We start from the raw sequence: 17,871 nt of genomic DNA, 5'->3' as shown, positions 1-17,871 counted from the left end.
GAAAAGGAGTTGTATGCGCGCACGCCACTAGAGAGCGTGCGAAAGACGGAACGTGCCCTGCAGTTGTGTTCCGGCCGTCCTGAAGATCACCATGCCGGGAAGAAGACCGCGGCATCGTCAACGGCGGGGAGTGAGCAGTTCTGCCACGTCGGACCCCTCTTCGTGGGACCAAGGTGAGTACCGCGGCGGGGACCTGACAGTGGTAGAATCTCATGCATGGAAAGGGTTAAAATTCTAGCATTTGAAATACCTTGGGGTGTCTAGTTTTCAAAAATATATGATTTGATGGGGTAAATTGCATTGGCCGGCTTCAAACATACCCGAAATGGCACATGGGGGGAAGAATTACCAGATTTGGAAAATATGGTTTTGAAATAGCAAAACGCTACTTGTACTTAATGCTCCATAACGTGCAGAAAAAAGCAAAAAAACATAAAAACATTGGGTATTTCTAAACTCAGGACAAATAGTAGAATATATTTAGTAGGTTTTTTCATTAGCTGTTTTGGATGAGTAAAAGATTTTTTGGGTAAAAGTCAGAAAATGTGGTTTTTTTTACATTTTTCATCATATTTTATTATTTTTTTTTATGGGAAATTAGATAATATGATTAAAACAATGGTATCTGAAGAAAGCCCTTCTTGTCCCGAAAAAAAACAATATATAATTTGTGTGGGTTCACTAAATGAGTGAAGAGAGAATTACATCTAAACAGGAACACCGCAAAAGTGTTAAAACAGCCTCGGTCCCAATGGTACAAAAGGTAAAACACAGCCTGGTCCTTAAGGGGTTAATGGTTTTATTTAATTACACCCTAGTACTTAAAGGGTGTAATATTCCTTGTAAACTAGACTGCTTTTGATTAAGCACGGGTGTGCGAAATGTAAAGTCTGGTCCTGCTGGTGGAGGATGTTGGTGTCTGCTGTGCAAGGACAGAAATAAAGTTGTTCTTGATTTTACTTTCTTGCTGTACTGGTTTCCGTTACCTCCGGATGCGTTCTCTTGAGGATCTCTGCTGTTATACACGGACTGGGGGTGAGTCTAAAGAGAGGCTGCAGCACCCAGAGGAACTCTTGGGAATGATTAATCACGGCTAGAGCGTTCCCATTATTGATTATTTCTGGAGTCTGCATTTACAAACGTTTGTGAAAAAAGGGTGGTTATAAAGAGCACAGTGAATTCAAGCATGGTACTGTGATAGGATGCCATCTTTGCAATCAGTCTCACCTCACAAATGCTCTACTGGATGAATGGACAAAAAATATCACAGGAACACTCCAAAATCTTTTTGAGAGCCTTCCCTGAACAGTGGAAGCCATTATAGCTGCAAGGGGGGGGGGCAGCTACATATTAATGTCTATGTATTTAGAAACCAATGTCATAAAAGTCCCTGTTGGTGTAATAGTCAGGTGTTCCACTATGTTTGTCATTGTAGTGTATATATATTTTTGCATTTACCATACATGGAATCTTCCCAGGGCAAGCCATCTGGAGCTTTCCCTCTGCTGGGAAAGTGGTTTCATGAGGGATGGGGTAGTTGGCGGAAGGGGAGGGCTAGATCCAGGCAGCCTTGAGTAGTATGAAACTGGGTGGGCAATGGACGTGACTAAACGCCCATCCCATAAGCAGGGAAAGTGACCCAGAGACCTGGGGAAGCAGGATGGGTTCCCAGGCATGCAAATTACAAACATGTCTCATATTTCAGTCATAAAGTATTCATTAAATGCCAGAAGCTAGATTATTAATTGCAATAACATGTCTTTACACCCTCTTCCTGGTTTTATATTAAAAATATAAAGGTTTTGGCTGAGAGTAACCTGTTGTAACTTTAATGCAATCTTGTAGTATTTTGATACCAAGTACTGGTCTAGCCCCCGTCTCCAGTAATTTGCTGATTTACTATCACTATACACCTGTCCCCCAACCCAGTTCTCCTACACCACTGAAAACAAATGTAAATTACTAATTAATGGCATGATTGTATATGTATATACTAATATATACTAATATAATTATAGAACTATAAATTCACAAAGGTTCTGATGATTGTGCATTACTGTTGGGCAGATGGTTCATTGGCTTCTTACAATTGCTATATGTCTCAATATTTACATTTTTTTATATGCATAAGGATTACGAAAGCAGGGACAAGACTTGTTTCTATTATGTATTTGTAGAAACAGCCACATTTCACAGTATCAAATGTAAAATGTTAGTCACCTTACATACAATTGTAGCCCACATGGAACAAAGATCACAGTACCTTGCTGACTTTGCCCCCTCTGTAAACAAACCAGCAGTCCCCTTTCATAAGTCATGAACTGTTATTGTTTAAGTGACAGCCATATTTTAAATTAAGTTAACATTATTAATCAAAAATACATACACATTCAGTTATTAATTCCAAATGCAGTTAGAATATGTTTTAAAAATAAGGATACACGGGGACATGAAAAGGTGGCTGATGTGGGTACACGCACCTATGTGTCCACTTAAAGAGACACCTAGTGGATCACGTAGCATCCACTATGTGACCCCGCAGAAGTAGGGCAGCAACATAGAGAGTACAATATCCTCACAAGATAGGGGAGGGGGTAGAGAGGGACAAGGAGAGAGAACTGTGTGTGCTGCATTGATAAGGGGAGAGTGAGTGCATGTGTGTACAGTATGTATGACTAAGTGTATGAACGTGTGTTACTGTATGGCAGTAGAGTGTTTGTGTCAGTGTATGTGATTGGGTGTTAGAGCAAGTTTTGTGTGTTAGTATGTGCATGTGTTCTAGTTACAGGGGGAACCAACTACTATAATCTCAGGCACCACCAACCATAGTTGTCTTTACAGTTATCTTCAAACATATATAACTAACATTGTAAAATAACTTAAATCAAGTTTACTGCAGAGTATACAATAGCTAGAACAAAGATTAAAAAAAGATGAAATTATAAAGATTTATAGCACCCAGTAAACATCTATATGCAGTGAGATGTTTAATTCGAAACATTCTGACCTTTGATCAGGGTCCAAAAGTTGAGGATGTTACTCTAGGTTAATGGTAAGATAGGTAAACATACATGAACTTCATTTTCTTTCTGGAAATTTATAAAACACTTTCTTGGACTAGGTCACTTTCCATTTTAAATCTAGATTCCAGGATCTCTCTCTATTTCCCCGCACCAATCCTCGCACACCATTGAAAACATTTCCCTTATCATAGATGCAGACTTGTTATATACTTTATATAATATACCTGCTTCACCCAAGAAAAAGGTTTACCACAGAACCGTCACCAACACATTTAGCTTTATATTAGTTAATTCTCCGTTTATTGTACATGTGAGAAAGGTACATAGAATCAGATATACAAAGTGAGCACAATATCATCCAGAAGTACAATAGAGGTAGAACTTCGGCAGTTGTACAAAGGAGTATTCGGAAGCATAAATCGCAGATACCTATGTACTGTAAAACACATACCGTATTGGCTCAGATATAGGCCGCCCCCGTATATAGGCCGCACCCTAAAAGTTTGGTGCTTTTTTAAAGAAAAAGTTTTTTTCTTTAAAAAAGCACCAAAAAACATGCTGCCACTCTGTCCTCTCCCCCCCCGAGATATGCTGCCACTCTGTCCCCCCCCGAGATATGCTGCCACTCTGTCCCCCCCCGAGATATGCTGCCACTCTGTCCCCCCCCGAGATATGCTGCCACTCTGTCCCCCCCGAGATATGCTGCCACTCTGTCCTCCCCCCCCCCGACTTACCAGAGCAGACTTCTGGGTGTCTTACGGGGCCGGAGGGGGACATTTATGCACATCGTGTATACAACTCCCGGTGCCGGCACTCAGCGGAAGTGCCGGCACCGGAAGTTGTATACGCGTATTGCGTAGATGTCTTCCGCCGGCCCTGCAAGACACACGGGAGTCTGCCCTGGTAAGTCGGGGGGGTTAAAATCCATCGAACGTCCGTGCGATGCGCTTAGACTGTAGAGTGTATCAGACAGTAGGATGCAGGTCCCCTGCACCGCTGCGGGGGATCTGTATCCTAACCCCGCTGCCTGCCCGGCGCCCGGGACTGCATGTCCCGGGCGTCGGGCGCTAGACCCCGAATATAGGCCGCACCCCCACTTTAAAGACTTAAAGTGGGGGAAAAAAGTGCGGCCTATATTCGGGCCAATACGGTATTTGTGGTACACATCACAGAGTCATAATATTTATGTATTTTGTATTTTGTACATAAAAATACATTTCACATAACAATATAGTGCAGCATGCTGAGCATAGTAAACTTTACCATTGTACAACTTCTAATTTCATGTTTTCCTCTTATGAGTTATTTACACTAATTTATAGCTAAATTTAAGTATTTTTCTAAACATTCACATTATTTTGTTTGCGTTTTCCCCAAATGTCCACCTATTTCACTTCAGATATTACTCAGGGATTACAGAAGTTTATCCAAATTAAGGGAATTTTCTAGTGAAGTGAAATGTAGATCTTCATATTTTCATTTCCACCATTTTTAACTCTTTTTGTGACTTAGCCAGGAATTATTTCGTAAATTAAAGAGGGATTCATATCCTCCGATGCCCTAAATGGATATAAATTCTCATCAGTTTCATGTGATAATTTAATGTATGATTAGATATGACATGTTTAGACATTTGAATTGTTCTTTATTGAAAAACTATAATACATCTGTTCTATCCTTGATCATGATCATGAGAAACGGCAGGGAAATAATGGTAAAATTAACTACAGGAGAAACTAATAATAATTTGAAATAACGTGGAATATGCCAGTGGGAGAATAGGAAAAATGCTATGGATGTCAATGAACACAATCTATGTACAGTCAGCCAGCTACCAGCTAATAGACCTTCTCATCAACCAGCATCTTTAGAAGAATTACGTGTGGGGACCACCAGTATCATAGTGTCTGTAGAATGTAGTGTAAGTAAAAAACAATGATTTACATAGCAAGACCACCAGCGTGGATCATAAAATAATAATTTCTGTTTTGAAGCAAGTGCCACATTTGGACCAAGCAAGGTAGAAAATAATCTCTACAAATCTAGCACTTTGACCTTTTTTGATTTATTAATATGATTGATTTTGTATCATATGTTCTATTTATATTTTGTTTAATTAGTGGGAATTATATACTATGTGCTTTTCATTTCTACAAAACTGGTTGCCTCTTGGTATAGTGTGGGTTCAATATGATTGTTTTTTTACAATAATTATATTGCACAATAAATAACAATGAGTTATATTATATGTATTGCTCTATTTTGTGCTGTAACATATCAGATTTGTGGGTTAAGAGTATGCTAATGTAGCAATATTAGGTATTGAGCTTCATTACAGACTATTTTGTTGTGTGCTGTGCTTAATACTAATCCTGACATTGGAAACATATTCCCCACACAATTATTTAACCAAAAACCAACCAATTAAACACTTACCGGCGTGTGCAATGTCTTCCGATTAACATGATGGTATTTACTATTTGATCAATTGATGGTCTCTTTGTCTGATTTGGATTCCAGCAATTTTGCATGCATTTCCAAAGTTCATAGAGGCAATCTCCCTGTGTGTCTGAACTGTCTGGAAATGTACTGAATATTTCCTGTAAAAATTAAATCTTTTTAATTTGGTGTCATGTTTTACATCATATATACACACACTCACTGGCCACTGTATTAGGTACACCTTGCTAGTACCAGCGTTTGCCTTCAGAACTGCCTTCATTCTTCATGGCATACTTTCTACAAGGTACTGGAAACATTCATAAGAGATTTTGGTCCTTATGGACATAATGACATATTGCTGCAGATTTGTTTACTGCACATCCTTGGTGCAAATCTCCTGTTTGGATTGAGATCTGGTGACTGTAGAGGCATTTGAAGTACAGTGAACTCATTGTCATGTTCAAGAAACCAGTTTGAGATGATGTGAGCTTTGTGACATGGTGCATTATCCTGCTGGAAGTAGCCATCAGAAGATGCACTGTGGTCATAAATGACATGTTCAGCAACAATACTCAGGTAGGCTGTCACATTGAAACAATGCTCAATTGGTACTGAGGGGCCCAAAGAGTGCCAAGAAAATGTCCCCCACACCATTACAACACCATCACCAGCCTGAACAGTTGATACAAGGCAGGATGCATCCATGCTTTCATGTTGTTTACGCCAAAGTCTGACCCTGCCATCTGAATGTTGTAGCTGGAATCGAGACTCATCAGACCAGGCAACGTTCTTCCAGTCTTCCATTGTCCAATTTTGTTGAGTCTGTGTGAATTTTAGCCTCGGTTTTCTGTTCTTAGCCAACACGAGTGGCACCCGGTGTGGTCTTCTGCTGCTGTAGCCCGTTTGCTTCAAGGTTTGATGTGTTGTGCGTTCAGAGATGGTATTCTGCATACCTTGGTTGTAACGAGTGGTTATTTCAGTTACTATTGCCTTTTTGTCATCTTGAACCAGTCTGCCCATTCACCTCTGACTTCAACAAGGGATTTTCATCCACACAACTGTCGCTTACTGGATATTTTCTCTTTTTCGGATCAATCTCTGTTTGGGGAAGAAAGTGAAAAGGTTTCCTTTTCCACTCTGATGCACAGTTTCCACTCTGATGCTCAGTTTGAACTTCAGCAAGGTCTTGGCCACATCTACATGCCTAAATGCATTGAGTTACTGCCATGTGATTAGCTATTTGTGTTAACAAGCAATTGAACAGGTGTACCTAATAAAGTGGCCAGTGAGTGTAGATTGTGCTTGCTTTGAGTTCCCAGACTCACCATGTAGCTAGTACACTGTTCAAATGGCTTAAGTTGATAGTTATTGGATTTCATTTTCTGATTACTAATAGCTTCCCAGAATACAATGGCCAAGTTAAAAATGTCAGATTCACGTGAGTACATCCCATGTTTTATCACTTCTGGTGCTGACCTGCAAATTGAATAAAATAGAATAACAAATTGTGAATATATATTTAAATGTTGCAGTCAGGTAATATGCAGAGAAAAAATACATATGATCTCAATGTACATAGAACAGATTATTATTATTTATAGTTTTATATAACGTCATCAGAAGAACCAACCACACTAGTATAAGTATTGCAGGAAAGGTGAGCTAAAGGAATATGGGAATACTGGTGTTAAATTAATCCTGAAGCGCACAGGCAGCCAATGAAGAGACTTACAGAGGGGAGAGGTGTTAGTAAAGTGATGGGAGAGGCATCTTGTGTTAGGAAGGCACGGATGTGGGCAATGTTTTAAAGCTGAAGGTGGCAGTTTTTTGAGACAGACTAAATGTGGGGAGAGAATGATAGGTCAGAGTCTAGAATGACACCAAGGCAGGTAACTTGAGGGGATGGAGAGATGATCACACAATAGACATTGAGGGGAACTGATGAAGGAATCTTAGCATAGGATGGAGGGAATATGAGAAGTTCCATTTTTGAGAGATTTATTTTTAGAAAACGTGCAGACATCCAGGTAGAGACAGAAGCAGATCACAGATGTAATATAGGTGGGAGTAGACAGAGGCACTATTAGCTCCCTGATTTTTTCCACATATATATTTACCACATATATATATGAAAGGTGCCAGCATAGTCTGCTTTATGGAGGATTTCTAGTCACCCAGTTAAGGTGACCAATAAGTAAAAAAACACCCAGTTTTCGGCCTTGGGCAGTAAAGAAACGTATGCAGACAAAGAAAGAATGAAGTAATTTTAAGTGCTCAAAAGAGAACAAATACCATTTTTCTGCTTCTGGAGGCATCATTTTGAAGACATATTGATAGACTGGCTTCCTTATATATACTGCCCGTCCAAAGTGGCCCAATATTAGTGTTTTCTATTTTATGAGGAGAATGAAACAACATTAACTAATGTACTTGACAACATGCATTGTGAAACGTGTTTAAGTACAGATATTAGCTAACTTTGGGTACGGCTTAACAAGCAAATACCAATGAATGTGTTAAATGTATGGTATGGTATGCACCCTTAAGGATATGGCTCTTCAAATGGCTACTCAGCAGGACAACTTTATTTAATTTCTACAATTCTGGAACTTTTTTATTCACACAAGAAATACAGACACAGCACAATTCACTTTAGGACTGGAAATCCCCAGTAACTTATGTCACCAGCAGTCATATTTGCCTCATTCAGTGCCACATATGTAGGAGGCAAACTGGGCTCAGTTGCCCAGTAAGTATCTCTTATATACTAACACTGTTACCAAGAAGTGCATTGATACAGTCTAGTGGAGCTGCCCTTTTGCTGCCAAAACAATAGGAAGCCTTTTAATACCTCCCCACAGGGAAACCAAGAGATTTCCAGGTGGGCCGGCCTGTCCGGGGGTCGGTGGAGTGCCAAAGCAGTGATTCAATGAGGCCACCTCTGATGGTCACCTAAAGTTAAATCGGCCAGCTTGTAGACACCATGCTGCCTAATGCCTCAGTGACGCTCTTCGTCCCACACCCTTGAAGATGAGAGGTAACGATCAAGGGGGGAGGCTCACACAGTCAAAGGAGTTCCTTGTGTGGCAATGAATCCCGATGAGGAGAACACAGAGCAGGTCAGGAAAGAGTAAAGTTACAAAAAAATGCTATTGGTGATGGCATAAGTACACAAGGTAGAAGGGGTGATAACACACAAGAGGGGACTTGGTGGGGCATCACATGAATACACAATGCAGGGCTGGCTGGAGCTTAGCCTGTCCAGATGTGGGTGCCATTGTGGCAGAGCCTGTCCTGGTGTGTGGGTGTTGTGTGGCCGAGCCTGTCCTGTTTTGTGTCTATTTGGGTATTTACTTATAGTGAAGGCCAACAATTTAATGTCATGGGAAAAAAATATACCACTAAAATATTGCCAGTATTGCCTGGCGACACAATTAAAAGAGATTACAGATATAAAATCCCACTTATGAAGCTGACCTCTTTTGGATTTACGTAAATATGACTGCACTGCAAATTGCAGTGGACTATATCGTTTGAGTGCAGATACTGCAAAGCGGAAGTGAGCTGTCCAAAGTAAGTGAGAAGATCATTCATTCCAGTATTGGCTCCGAGTGTTTCCAGTGTACAGGTGTATTCGGTAAAAGGATAAGATACCTAAAAGCAGAAAAAAGTGATATCTATTTAACAAAATACGTTTTTTTATTTAAAGGAAATTGTTGCTATCAGCTTTTAGTACTATTAAATTCATTAATTACAACTACCTAGACTGTGTTTTTTGTTTGTCTTTTATTGTAATTGTTTTGGACATGGACTTGTATCTGGCACCTAGGGGCTACTTGAGTGCATATGGACTTTAGTGAAAATGTAGCCCTGGAGATAAGACTGTCCTGCCATCTTAATTTTATAAAACACACATTAACTTGATTAAACAGTAACTTACCAACTCAGTTGTATAAGGATGGCTCTTGATGTCTCGCATTCTTAACAGATTTGGGTGATTTAATTCTTTTATTTTTTTCCTTGTTTCAAGGCACATTCTGACAGATACTACCTCATGTAGGTAATTGGTCTGCAACATTAGAATTCATAGAATAATAGAATGTGTTGGCAGATAAGAACTTGCCCAATTTCTGAATACTTTCATTGGTTCCTGTGATATCTTCACTGTATTAACATCTACCACTTCTGCATAAAGGCTACATATGCATCCACTACCCTCTCAGTAACCTAATACTTGCTGACATCAGTTTTAATATTTGCTCCTCTAAATTAAGACAATATACTATTGTTGTGGTTGTTTTTCTTCTATTAAATAAACTCCCCACCTTGTTGATTCCCTTTAAATGTTTCTATCATATCATCCCATTTCATCTTTCTTTAGAACATTAATATAAAATACTTGTTTTAAATGTTATTATAGGTCAAAGACCTATTTTAACCACAACCCAAATAGAGTGCGAGGGTGAACTTAACTGAGGTTGGATGCCTAGTTTTGCTAACATGTACAAAACAACTCAAACAACAACTTGAAGGTCATACGTATTTAGGATCTTTGTGAAGGCATATGAGAACTTTCATGTCCTCACCTGAAACTTGCATAATGATCCCAATACACAATGTAAAACAATAGCAATAATAATAACTGGATATGCCATAAAAAGTTAACTAATTATTTTGTCCCCTCTAGATTTGTAACCTTAAATGCCAAGCGTTATCCAAAGGTTGCCTGCTCCCAGATCATATTTTTTGCTAACCCACAAGCACTTTAGTGAAGTCGTTTTGTGAATATACCCAATTGTCACAAATAGATCCCCTTTAAGGGTCTTCATAGGTTTGTAGTACTATGAGAAATTAAGTTCTTGATTTTGTTTTTTGGGTTAGTTCCTACACACAGTATATTTATTTGTACAACATTATCACAAACAAGTTATTTTGGAGTTGACTTTAAAAAAGACATGCCTATCCCACCTTATAATTATGCTGTGTTTCAAAAAAATTTACCCTGTTAACATGATCTTTGTAGACTTTTTGTGAATTTTTTTGATTGATTTCCTGGATAAAATCTCCTATAATAAAATGAAAAACATTTCACAATTTAATTACTTGGAATTGGTTCTTATTTGAAGATTATAGTGATAAATAATTTATTATTATAATAAATTCCCAGATTTTTTTACAGATGAGATTGACAAACAGAAAAGGTGTCTTTAACATAGCATATTAGTAACACTGCACAAACATCCTTCATCACACCAATGGTGCCACACACCCATCTTTCAAATTGGCACATTGTTTACATTATGATCTTATACTCAGGAGTTTTAACTCCAGCATTGGAGAGCAAAATTCAAAGATACACATTGTCTTCTTGGTCAGCAGTGTTAACTACATATCTAAAACTTTGCTACTCTTTCACTACACACAGTGAGAAGAGCTTAACTACACTTCCAGCATTAAAAAAGGTAAACTCTATTACAGATTCAATAGGGTTCACAGACAATGTAGTTCATGGAGCAATTATGTAGCATAAGCTAATTTCTATTAGAGTATAATAATAAAAAGGGATACATTGTGTTTATTATACCTGAGATTTTACAGTATGTAATCAGTATGGATCACAGAGGTATCAACCATTATATTTACACATTTTCTGCTGTTTATGCTTGGACTTTTACTTAGGAACTCTGATCACCAACAAAAGAACCAACGTAAGCTCATAGAAATGAGGGGCATCAACGGAGGGAAGGGAGACAGGGTGATATGGGTACAAAAGACGAATACCTGGGAGATATTAGTTTTAGTTACACATTATTTTAACTGATTATTTTAACTGTCGGTAAATTTACTGGCTTTTGGAAACCCTTGTAAAGAAGGTTAGATGAAGTCAGCACCAGACAGGAAAAATAAATAAAATTGACCTGCCCTCAATGGGTTCAAATATTGCACTGAGCTCATGAGGCAACGCTTCCGCTTCAAACAAATAGATGATATAGATGATAGATAAGTAGGTATACAGATATTAAAATAGGTGGAGAGACAGATAAGTCTAGTGTGATATATAGATTACACCAATTTAGATAGAATAATAGATCTTGATATATATATTATACCTTTGTTGTCTATATAACCCTGCAAAACATAAACAATGAAGAAAGTATAAAGTAAAGTAAAGGCAAATCTGATGAAACATCAAATGGGCTCAACTTTTCTCAGTAACAGAAACTATATAAAAATGAAAATGCATTAAATAACTTTCTGATAAGAATAGCTATACAATATTTATATATATAGAAAGTTATCCCTTTATCAAAATTGTATTGCTCTCCAAGTCCAAGATGGGTTATACATTCTGAGGATTATTTTAGCAGACTGCATACTAGCTTTAGATACAATGTGGAATGTTTAAATCCCTTTATAAATCCATTATCATGCTAATCTAATGCCAAAACAACCTAAAACATTTGATGGTACAGCATAATGCCAATACTCTCATACATTAACAATGTTACCATGTTATCCTGATAAGTAGGTTGTATGGGTTCTCATTCACAAACATGTTTACATGAAAGTCAAGTAGGTACAATAACAGTGGGCAAAATCTACAAACATTTGCTGTAAATCTTTATTTTCTTTTCCCCCAGCTCTAACAATTTATTACACTTCATTATTGCAGAATGCAGACAGTTAGTGCGTCCTAGCTATATCTGGGAACTTTCTAGGATTGACTTTATGGGGGAAAGGCTGCTTCCTGGGGCCTTCGGGTTACTTTTCTATTCTGGAGGCAGCAATGCCTTTTCCCTGCTCACTTCCCCTTCTACTTTCAGCCTATTATGAGCTGTCTGGGGCTAGCACTGCCCACATACATAGCTAACCTTACCCACATGGATCTAGCCCTGTCCCCTTGTCTGACTGGCCCCTCATCCTCTCAAAGCCACTTCCGCTGGAAGAGGGAGTGCTCCAGGTAATCTATCCTCTGTACTCTGAAAATCATTAATGTAGCCTCACCCACAGTACAATAAGAGATTGTGTTTCAAAGACCAAAGTTTGCACGCATTAAATGTTACAAATAAAGAAATAAAATATCCCATACCCTTTGGATATCATCTGGAGTAATCAAACAACACACTGATTTCACTCTGTAAATTGTGTTGCCTTTGGGTCCTGAAAAAATATATGCAACAACATCTTGGTTATGGTTCAAACAGTGTTCAGCAGTAATTATACTTCATTTTATATATTTTCTAAAGGCTTCTTCAGTGCATACTTTTGAATGTGTTTTATGTTACATCAGATTCACAAAATAGTCACGCACTAGCTACTGTGGTTATTCACTAAAGCATTTTTTTGCAGTTGAAGTTTGTAGGTAAATCGCAGAACTCCCTCTAACCAGCTCAACATTAAGGAGTGCAAGGTCTGTTACTTTAGTCCTCAGCTTACGTGCTCCTTATCGATTGATGCTGAGTGCTGGGATATGACATCACATTCCAGTATTCAGCATCAATCTCTGTGCGCACTGCCAGGTCAGGAAGGCCTGACTTGCAATCTCCATTCCAATTCATCCCAAAGTTTATGGGGGTTGAGGTCAGGGCTCTGTATGGGCCAGTCAAGTCCTTCCATACCAAAGTTATTCAACCATGTCTTTATGGACCTTGCTTCGTGCTGTGTGTGTGTGTGGGGGGGGAGGGCACAGTCATGCTGGAATAGAAAAGAGCCTTCCCGAACTGTTCCTGCAAAGTTGGAAGCACATCATTGTCCAAAATGTATTGATATGCTGAAAGGAACATAGCAAGACTTTTTGGAAAATGCTACTACATATTAATGTCTATGTATTAAGAATGCAATGTCATAAAAGTCCCTGTTGGTGTAATGGTTAGGTGTCCCAATACTTGTGTCCTTATAGTGTATGTGTATATGTGTGTGTGTGTGTGTATGGGCAGGTGTGTATAAGTGTAGCATTCATGTATGTAAATATAGTGGTGAAGGGGGGGCATAAAGATATGGCCTTGCATGAAACTGCAACTCATCCAAAACCCTCTGCTTTGCTGAATAAATTCCAAACTGGGATAGAAAAATTCTAAACTGCTGAAATGAAAACTTAATTCATATAAATCTGTTTGTCCTTCCCAACAGAAAATGCTATATGATAGCCTGTAAACTTAAAATGTTTAATCAGACATTTAGACTTTAGAAGGCATTGCCTAGAACCTAGATCTATTCATGGTGTCCATTTATCCACCTTGTGATTCATTCCAGTTCCTTAAAAAAAGCCCATGTACACCAAAATAGGCAAGCCCATACTTGAGTTGATACCGTTTTCTCATAATCACATGAAGTTGACACATTATACCCATCTGGATAAGTGGAGCAATGGTTCACCCTTGGAGCTGAATGCAACATGTTCATTGCACATTTTCAGGTGCAAGTCAAAATCAAAAGATGTGATTTTTGAATGATTCGCTAAATAAAAAAATTAGGTATGGTACTTAACTTACCTAGGTTATTTTTATACGTTACCAAGTCCTGTAGTAAATTAGTAACATCTGTTCGATTGTCTGGCTTGTAGTCCAAATTGCGGCTTATAATGGCCCACAAGTCAGGTGCGAAGGAATTTGGAATTTGTACCTTGTGGTCAGATGTTATCTGCAAAAGTTAAAACACTATATAGTCTAAAAAAAACTATTCTTATAAACAAGTAATGAGACAAGTGACAGGACAGTTAAAAGAAAACTTAAAATGATGCTAATTGCTCAAGAATCAGACATGGTTATGTTTCGTGTATATTTGTGAATGGCATAAAAAATATAAAACCCCTTTTTTCAGGTTTGTTTTTTTAAAGTCTCTGAATATTTAAAATAAGAGATGCTCTATATTTAGTAAGGCAAAATAATTGTTGAAAATAAAAAGGAAAAAGATTGAGATATGGATAGTTCTGCCAGTCAGGGGGGCAACCGCTCAACACCCCTTGGGCCCCCCTGACTGGCACAACTCCAGGGCCCTTCTGTCTCCTCTGCTCCCCACCGCTGCTGCCACCGCCTGCCTCAGCGCTGCCCTGACTGCAATGGTGGGAGCGTGGCGCTCAGCAGTGAAGCCGTGCGCAGCAAGACAGAGGCCTCGTGCCCCCACCACAGGACTGCACAGAAAGTGACCTACAAAGGGGGGTAGGGAGGGAGAGGGTAGATGGTGAGAAGGGGGGTAGGGAGAGGGTAGATAGTGAGTAGGGGGTAGGGAGAGGGTAGATAGTGAGAAGGGGTAGGGAGAGGGTAGATAGTGAGAAGGGGGTAGGGAGAGGGTAGATAGTGAGAAGGGGGGGTAGGGAGAGGGTAGACGGTGAGAAGGGGGTAGGGAGAGGGTAGACAGTGAGAAGGGGGTAAGGAGAGGGTAGATAGTGAGAAGGGGTAGATGGGTTGGGGGTGGGGGGCCCTTAACATATTCTCGTACCGGGGCCCTGAGGCTTCTAGTTACGTCCCTGGCCTGGGGGCCACTCAGCTGTACCTGCTCCCTGGGCCAGAAGTTGTCAGTCCTCATCTGCTTGACACCTACTGGCCATGGCTGGTGTGGGGTGTTATTGGTCTGATTTAATTAAAAAGTAATATGAGTTGAAGATTTTAGTGTTTAATGGTGACCAAACAGAGCTGTTGTACCTTAATATAAATGTACGGTACAATTTCCATCTTGTTTTTCATTTTGTATGAAAAAATATATTTGAAATATGTGTCATTGAAAGTGATACCTCTTTCACATATTGAAACAATGTGAGGTGAGCTAGTTCTTGAAACGGTTGTCTGCCGTAGAGAAGGATTGAATAAATACTTGCAGTAAGCATCCATGTCTCTGTATAATTTGTAAAGATCTTATTTTCCAGTGTTTCTGGTGCAGTGAAATAAACAGCAACCGGTTCATTTCCATCACCTTAATTGAAAATAAAGTATTCAGCTCATTCTATAAGATTTCCTCATTATTTCAATTTTTTATAAGAAAAGGAGATTTGCTAAGTATGGTGGAATTAGTAAACCAGGCCTCACTTGGGATAAAAATTGTTGTTTTTTTACCACAATATTCTTATAGTGATTTATGATTCTGTTAAATTATGCCAGTCATGCCCTCTTCCAACATCTGGACACATTATCTTGGGTCAGTTTTCTTAGAAACTTTTAAGAAAATCCATTTATTGTTGCTTTATTATAACTTTTATAATTTAATATTTTTCATTTTAATGGAAATAACATTTGGGAGAAGGGTGAGCATACATATAAAAAAAGTTTCAAAAACTTAACTAGACTAAATTGTTTGATAAAATGATCTGCCCATTACAAATATAGTCTTACCTCGAAAGAAGAACTTGTCAGTGTCTTCTTCATAATAGGATGCAGAAATATTATTCTCCTCAGTTTGAATGTGTTTTGCATACTGAAAGCTAGCAAGCTTTGTTTGATAAGTTTCATTAACCTTTGGTATTACTACAAAGCTGGCAGGAGTGATGTCTCGTAAGATGACACGTTTACCATGACAATGATCAATTGCTTTAGTGACATCAATCAGTATATCAATCATTTGTGTCCAAGTAAGCTGGTTCTCTTTCTCATGCAGGTACTGTAGCAATGGCTTTCCATGTTCAACCATGTAAAATGGAAGTATATCAGTTTCTGTTGTGTTTAGCAACTCAATAATATTATCATTGCCTTGGCTTATTTCTACAGCTCTTGACATTTCCTGGAATTGTTCGAAAGCACAATCTGTAGAATTTGTTTGTAATATGTCATTTAAAGTATTTTGCTTGAGCATATATAATAAGGCATTGTCACAATTTGGGGTTTTTATCTCAAATTTAAAGAAAAATGGACCTGCCTTCACTTGTTCTTTGATGGTCAGATCTAGGTTGCTACTTGATAGTTTTTCATGCATGCATCTGTCAACAATGTCCTGATCTACTTGTATGCAAGCACTGCCTAATAGTTCAACACCTTTTCCACATAAGCATTCAAATAAAAATGGAGTAATGAATTTCCTGACATCATGTACAGGATGATATAAAAGTTTTTGGGAGAAGTGTTTAAGAATCATCGTTAATCTATGTTTTTTTCCTGTGGTTTTCTGGAGATTCCAAATCATCTCCAAAAGCTTCAGTGGTTCATAACATGCACCTAAAGATAGAATTTAAAATATTTTCAGTTTGCAGCAAACCATAACAAACAGGTAAAAACCCAAATGTATAGCAATTCCTTCATTCTTAACCATATTAAGTTTAATTAAATTATGTTTTAACTTGAAATATTGTACTTGAAAAGGAACATACATAGAGGGGTGTGTCTAGGGTTAGTAGCAGTTGGAAGCAGTTTTCTTTCAGCCCCTTAACTAACAAACACACTATATTTTGTAGATACTTTATAATAAAACAGACATTTACCTTGACACCCACTTACCCTAACACCATACATCAACCTCCACACACTCATTTACGCTAACTCTTTACACATATACATGCACACATACACACACCCTTCTCCCGTTATTACTCTACCTCTCCCAGGTGCCACTAACCCAAGGCTCAGCCCGACACACCGTACACACACGAACACTCTAACATCATATGCTGAAACACACTCATGCTAACACTACCGTATATACTAACACACAATCCAACACCATATAGATATACACACAGGCTAACACCATACGCTCACACATATGCTAACATCAAGCCTGTACTGGCCATCTGGCACATCTGGCAAATGCCCGCTGCTAGCTGAGAGCGGTACACACTCTGCAGCATTAGCCTGCAGCTGTCTGTGTGAGCTGCTGCTCTACTACCATAAGGTCACCCAACATGCTCACAGTCTATATATGTGCACCTAATTATACTCCATAATCTTTCTTTTCTACACAGAACCAGTTTAGCAATTCGTCCTCACACAGTTTGTTTGTTTTTCAAAGGCAAAGGGTTGTTTCGTTTATGTTCTTCAATACCTGTGCCATTTTCCAGAATATATTCAGTTACTTTTTCAACCACTGGGAGAAAAATGTCCCAATGTTTCTTCCCAACCAAAGAGCAAATATGTTTGAAAAAGTCCTCAATAGAAAACGAAAATTTCTTCGCAATTATCTATAAACAATAAACAAATACAATGCATTGGATTGGTAAGAAGGATCGTTTATATATAGCATCTATATTCTTACTATGTAGCAACAATACAATACAATTACAAATTCTGCTTGATAGCCATGCACTGATTTTTTCCTAGATATAAGAGAATATAACATTGGTGGCACTGTTAGAAAAGAAGAGAGGGACATAGTAGTAATTATCTCTGATGACTTGAAGGTAAGCAGACAATGCAATGAAGCATCTCAAAAAAAGCAAGCAGGATGCGGGGTTGCATATGGAGAGCTATTAGTAGCCGAACGTGGG

General features: G+C 38.6%; 1 protein-coding gene across 1 annotated transcript in view; it reads right to left on the bottom strand.

Annotated features, from left to right (window-relative positions):
* Nucleotides 1–4,200: 4,200 nt before the first annotated feature.
* Nucleotides 4,201–17,871, bottom strand: part of LOC128468356 (uncharacterized) — a 29,383-nt gene continuing 15,712 nt past the window's right edge. Inside the window, exons 9-21 of the mRNA XM_053450047.1 lie at nt 17,430–17,565; nt 15,791–16,606; nt 15,196–15,374; nt 13,958–14,105; nt 12,556–12,626; nt 11,576–11,594; nt 10,467–10,531; nt 9,406–9,534; nt 8,943–9,119; nt 7,758–7,855; nt 6,791–6,941; nt 5,460–5,623; nt 4,201–4,583 (exon numbers count right to left, since the gene is read on the bottom strand). Of these exons, the coding sequence (XP_053306022.1) occupies nt 4,532–4,583; nt 5,460–5,623; nt 6,791–6,941; nt 7,758–7,855; nt 8,943–9,119; nt 9,406–9,534; nt 10,467–10,531; nt 11,576–11,594; nt 12,556–12,626; nt 13,958–14,105; nt 15,196–15,374; nt 15,791–16,606; nt 17,430–17,565 (2,205 nt within the window). The 3' untranslated portion in view covers nt 4,201–4,531. The remainder of the gene's footprint in view (nt 4,584–5,459; nt 5,624–6,790; nt 6,942–7,757; nt 7,856–8,942; nt 9,120–9,405; nt 9,535–10,466; nt 10,532–11,575; nt 11,595–12,555; nt 12,627–13,957; nt 14,106–15,195; nt 15,375–15,790; nt 16,607–17,429; nt 17,566–17,871) is intronic.

The sequence above is a fragment of the Spea bombifrons genome, chromosome 11 (assembly GCF_027358695.1).
Source record: "Spea bombifrons isolate aSpeBom1 chromosome 11, aSpeBom1.2.pri, whole genome shotgun sequence".
Lineage (NCBI taxonomy): Eukaryota > Metazoa > Chordata > Amphibia > Anura > Pelobatidae > Spea > Spea bombifrons.
This window is presented reverse-complemented; position numbering and strand designations above follow the sequence as displayed.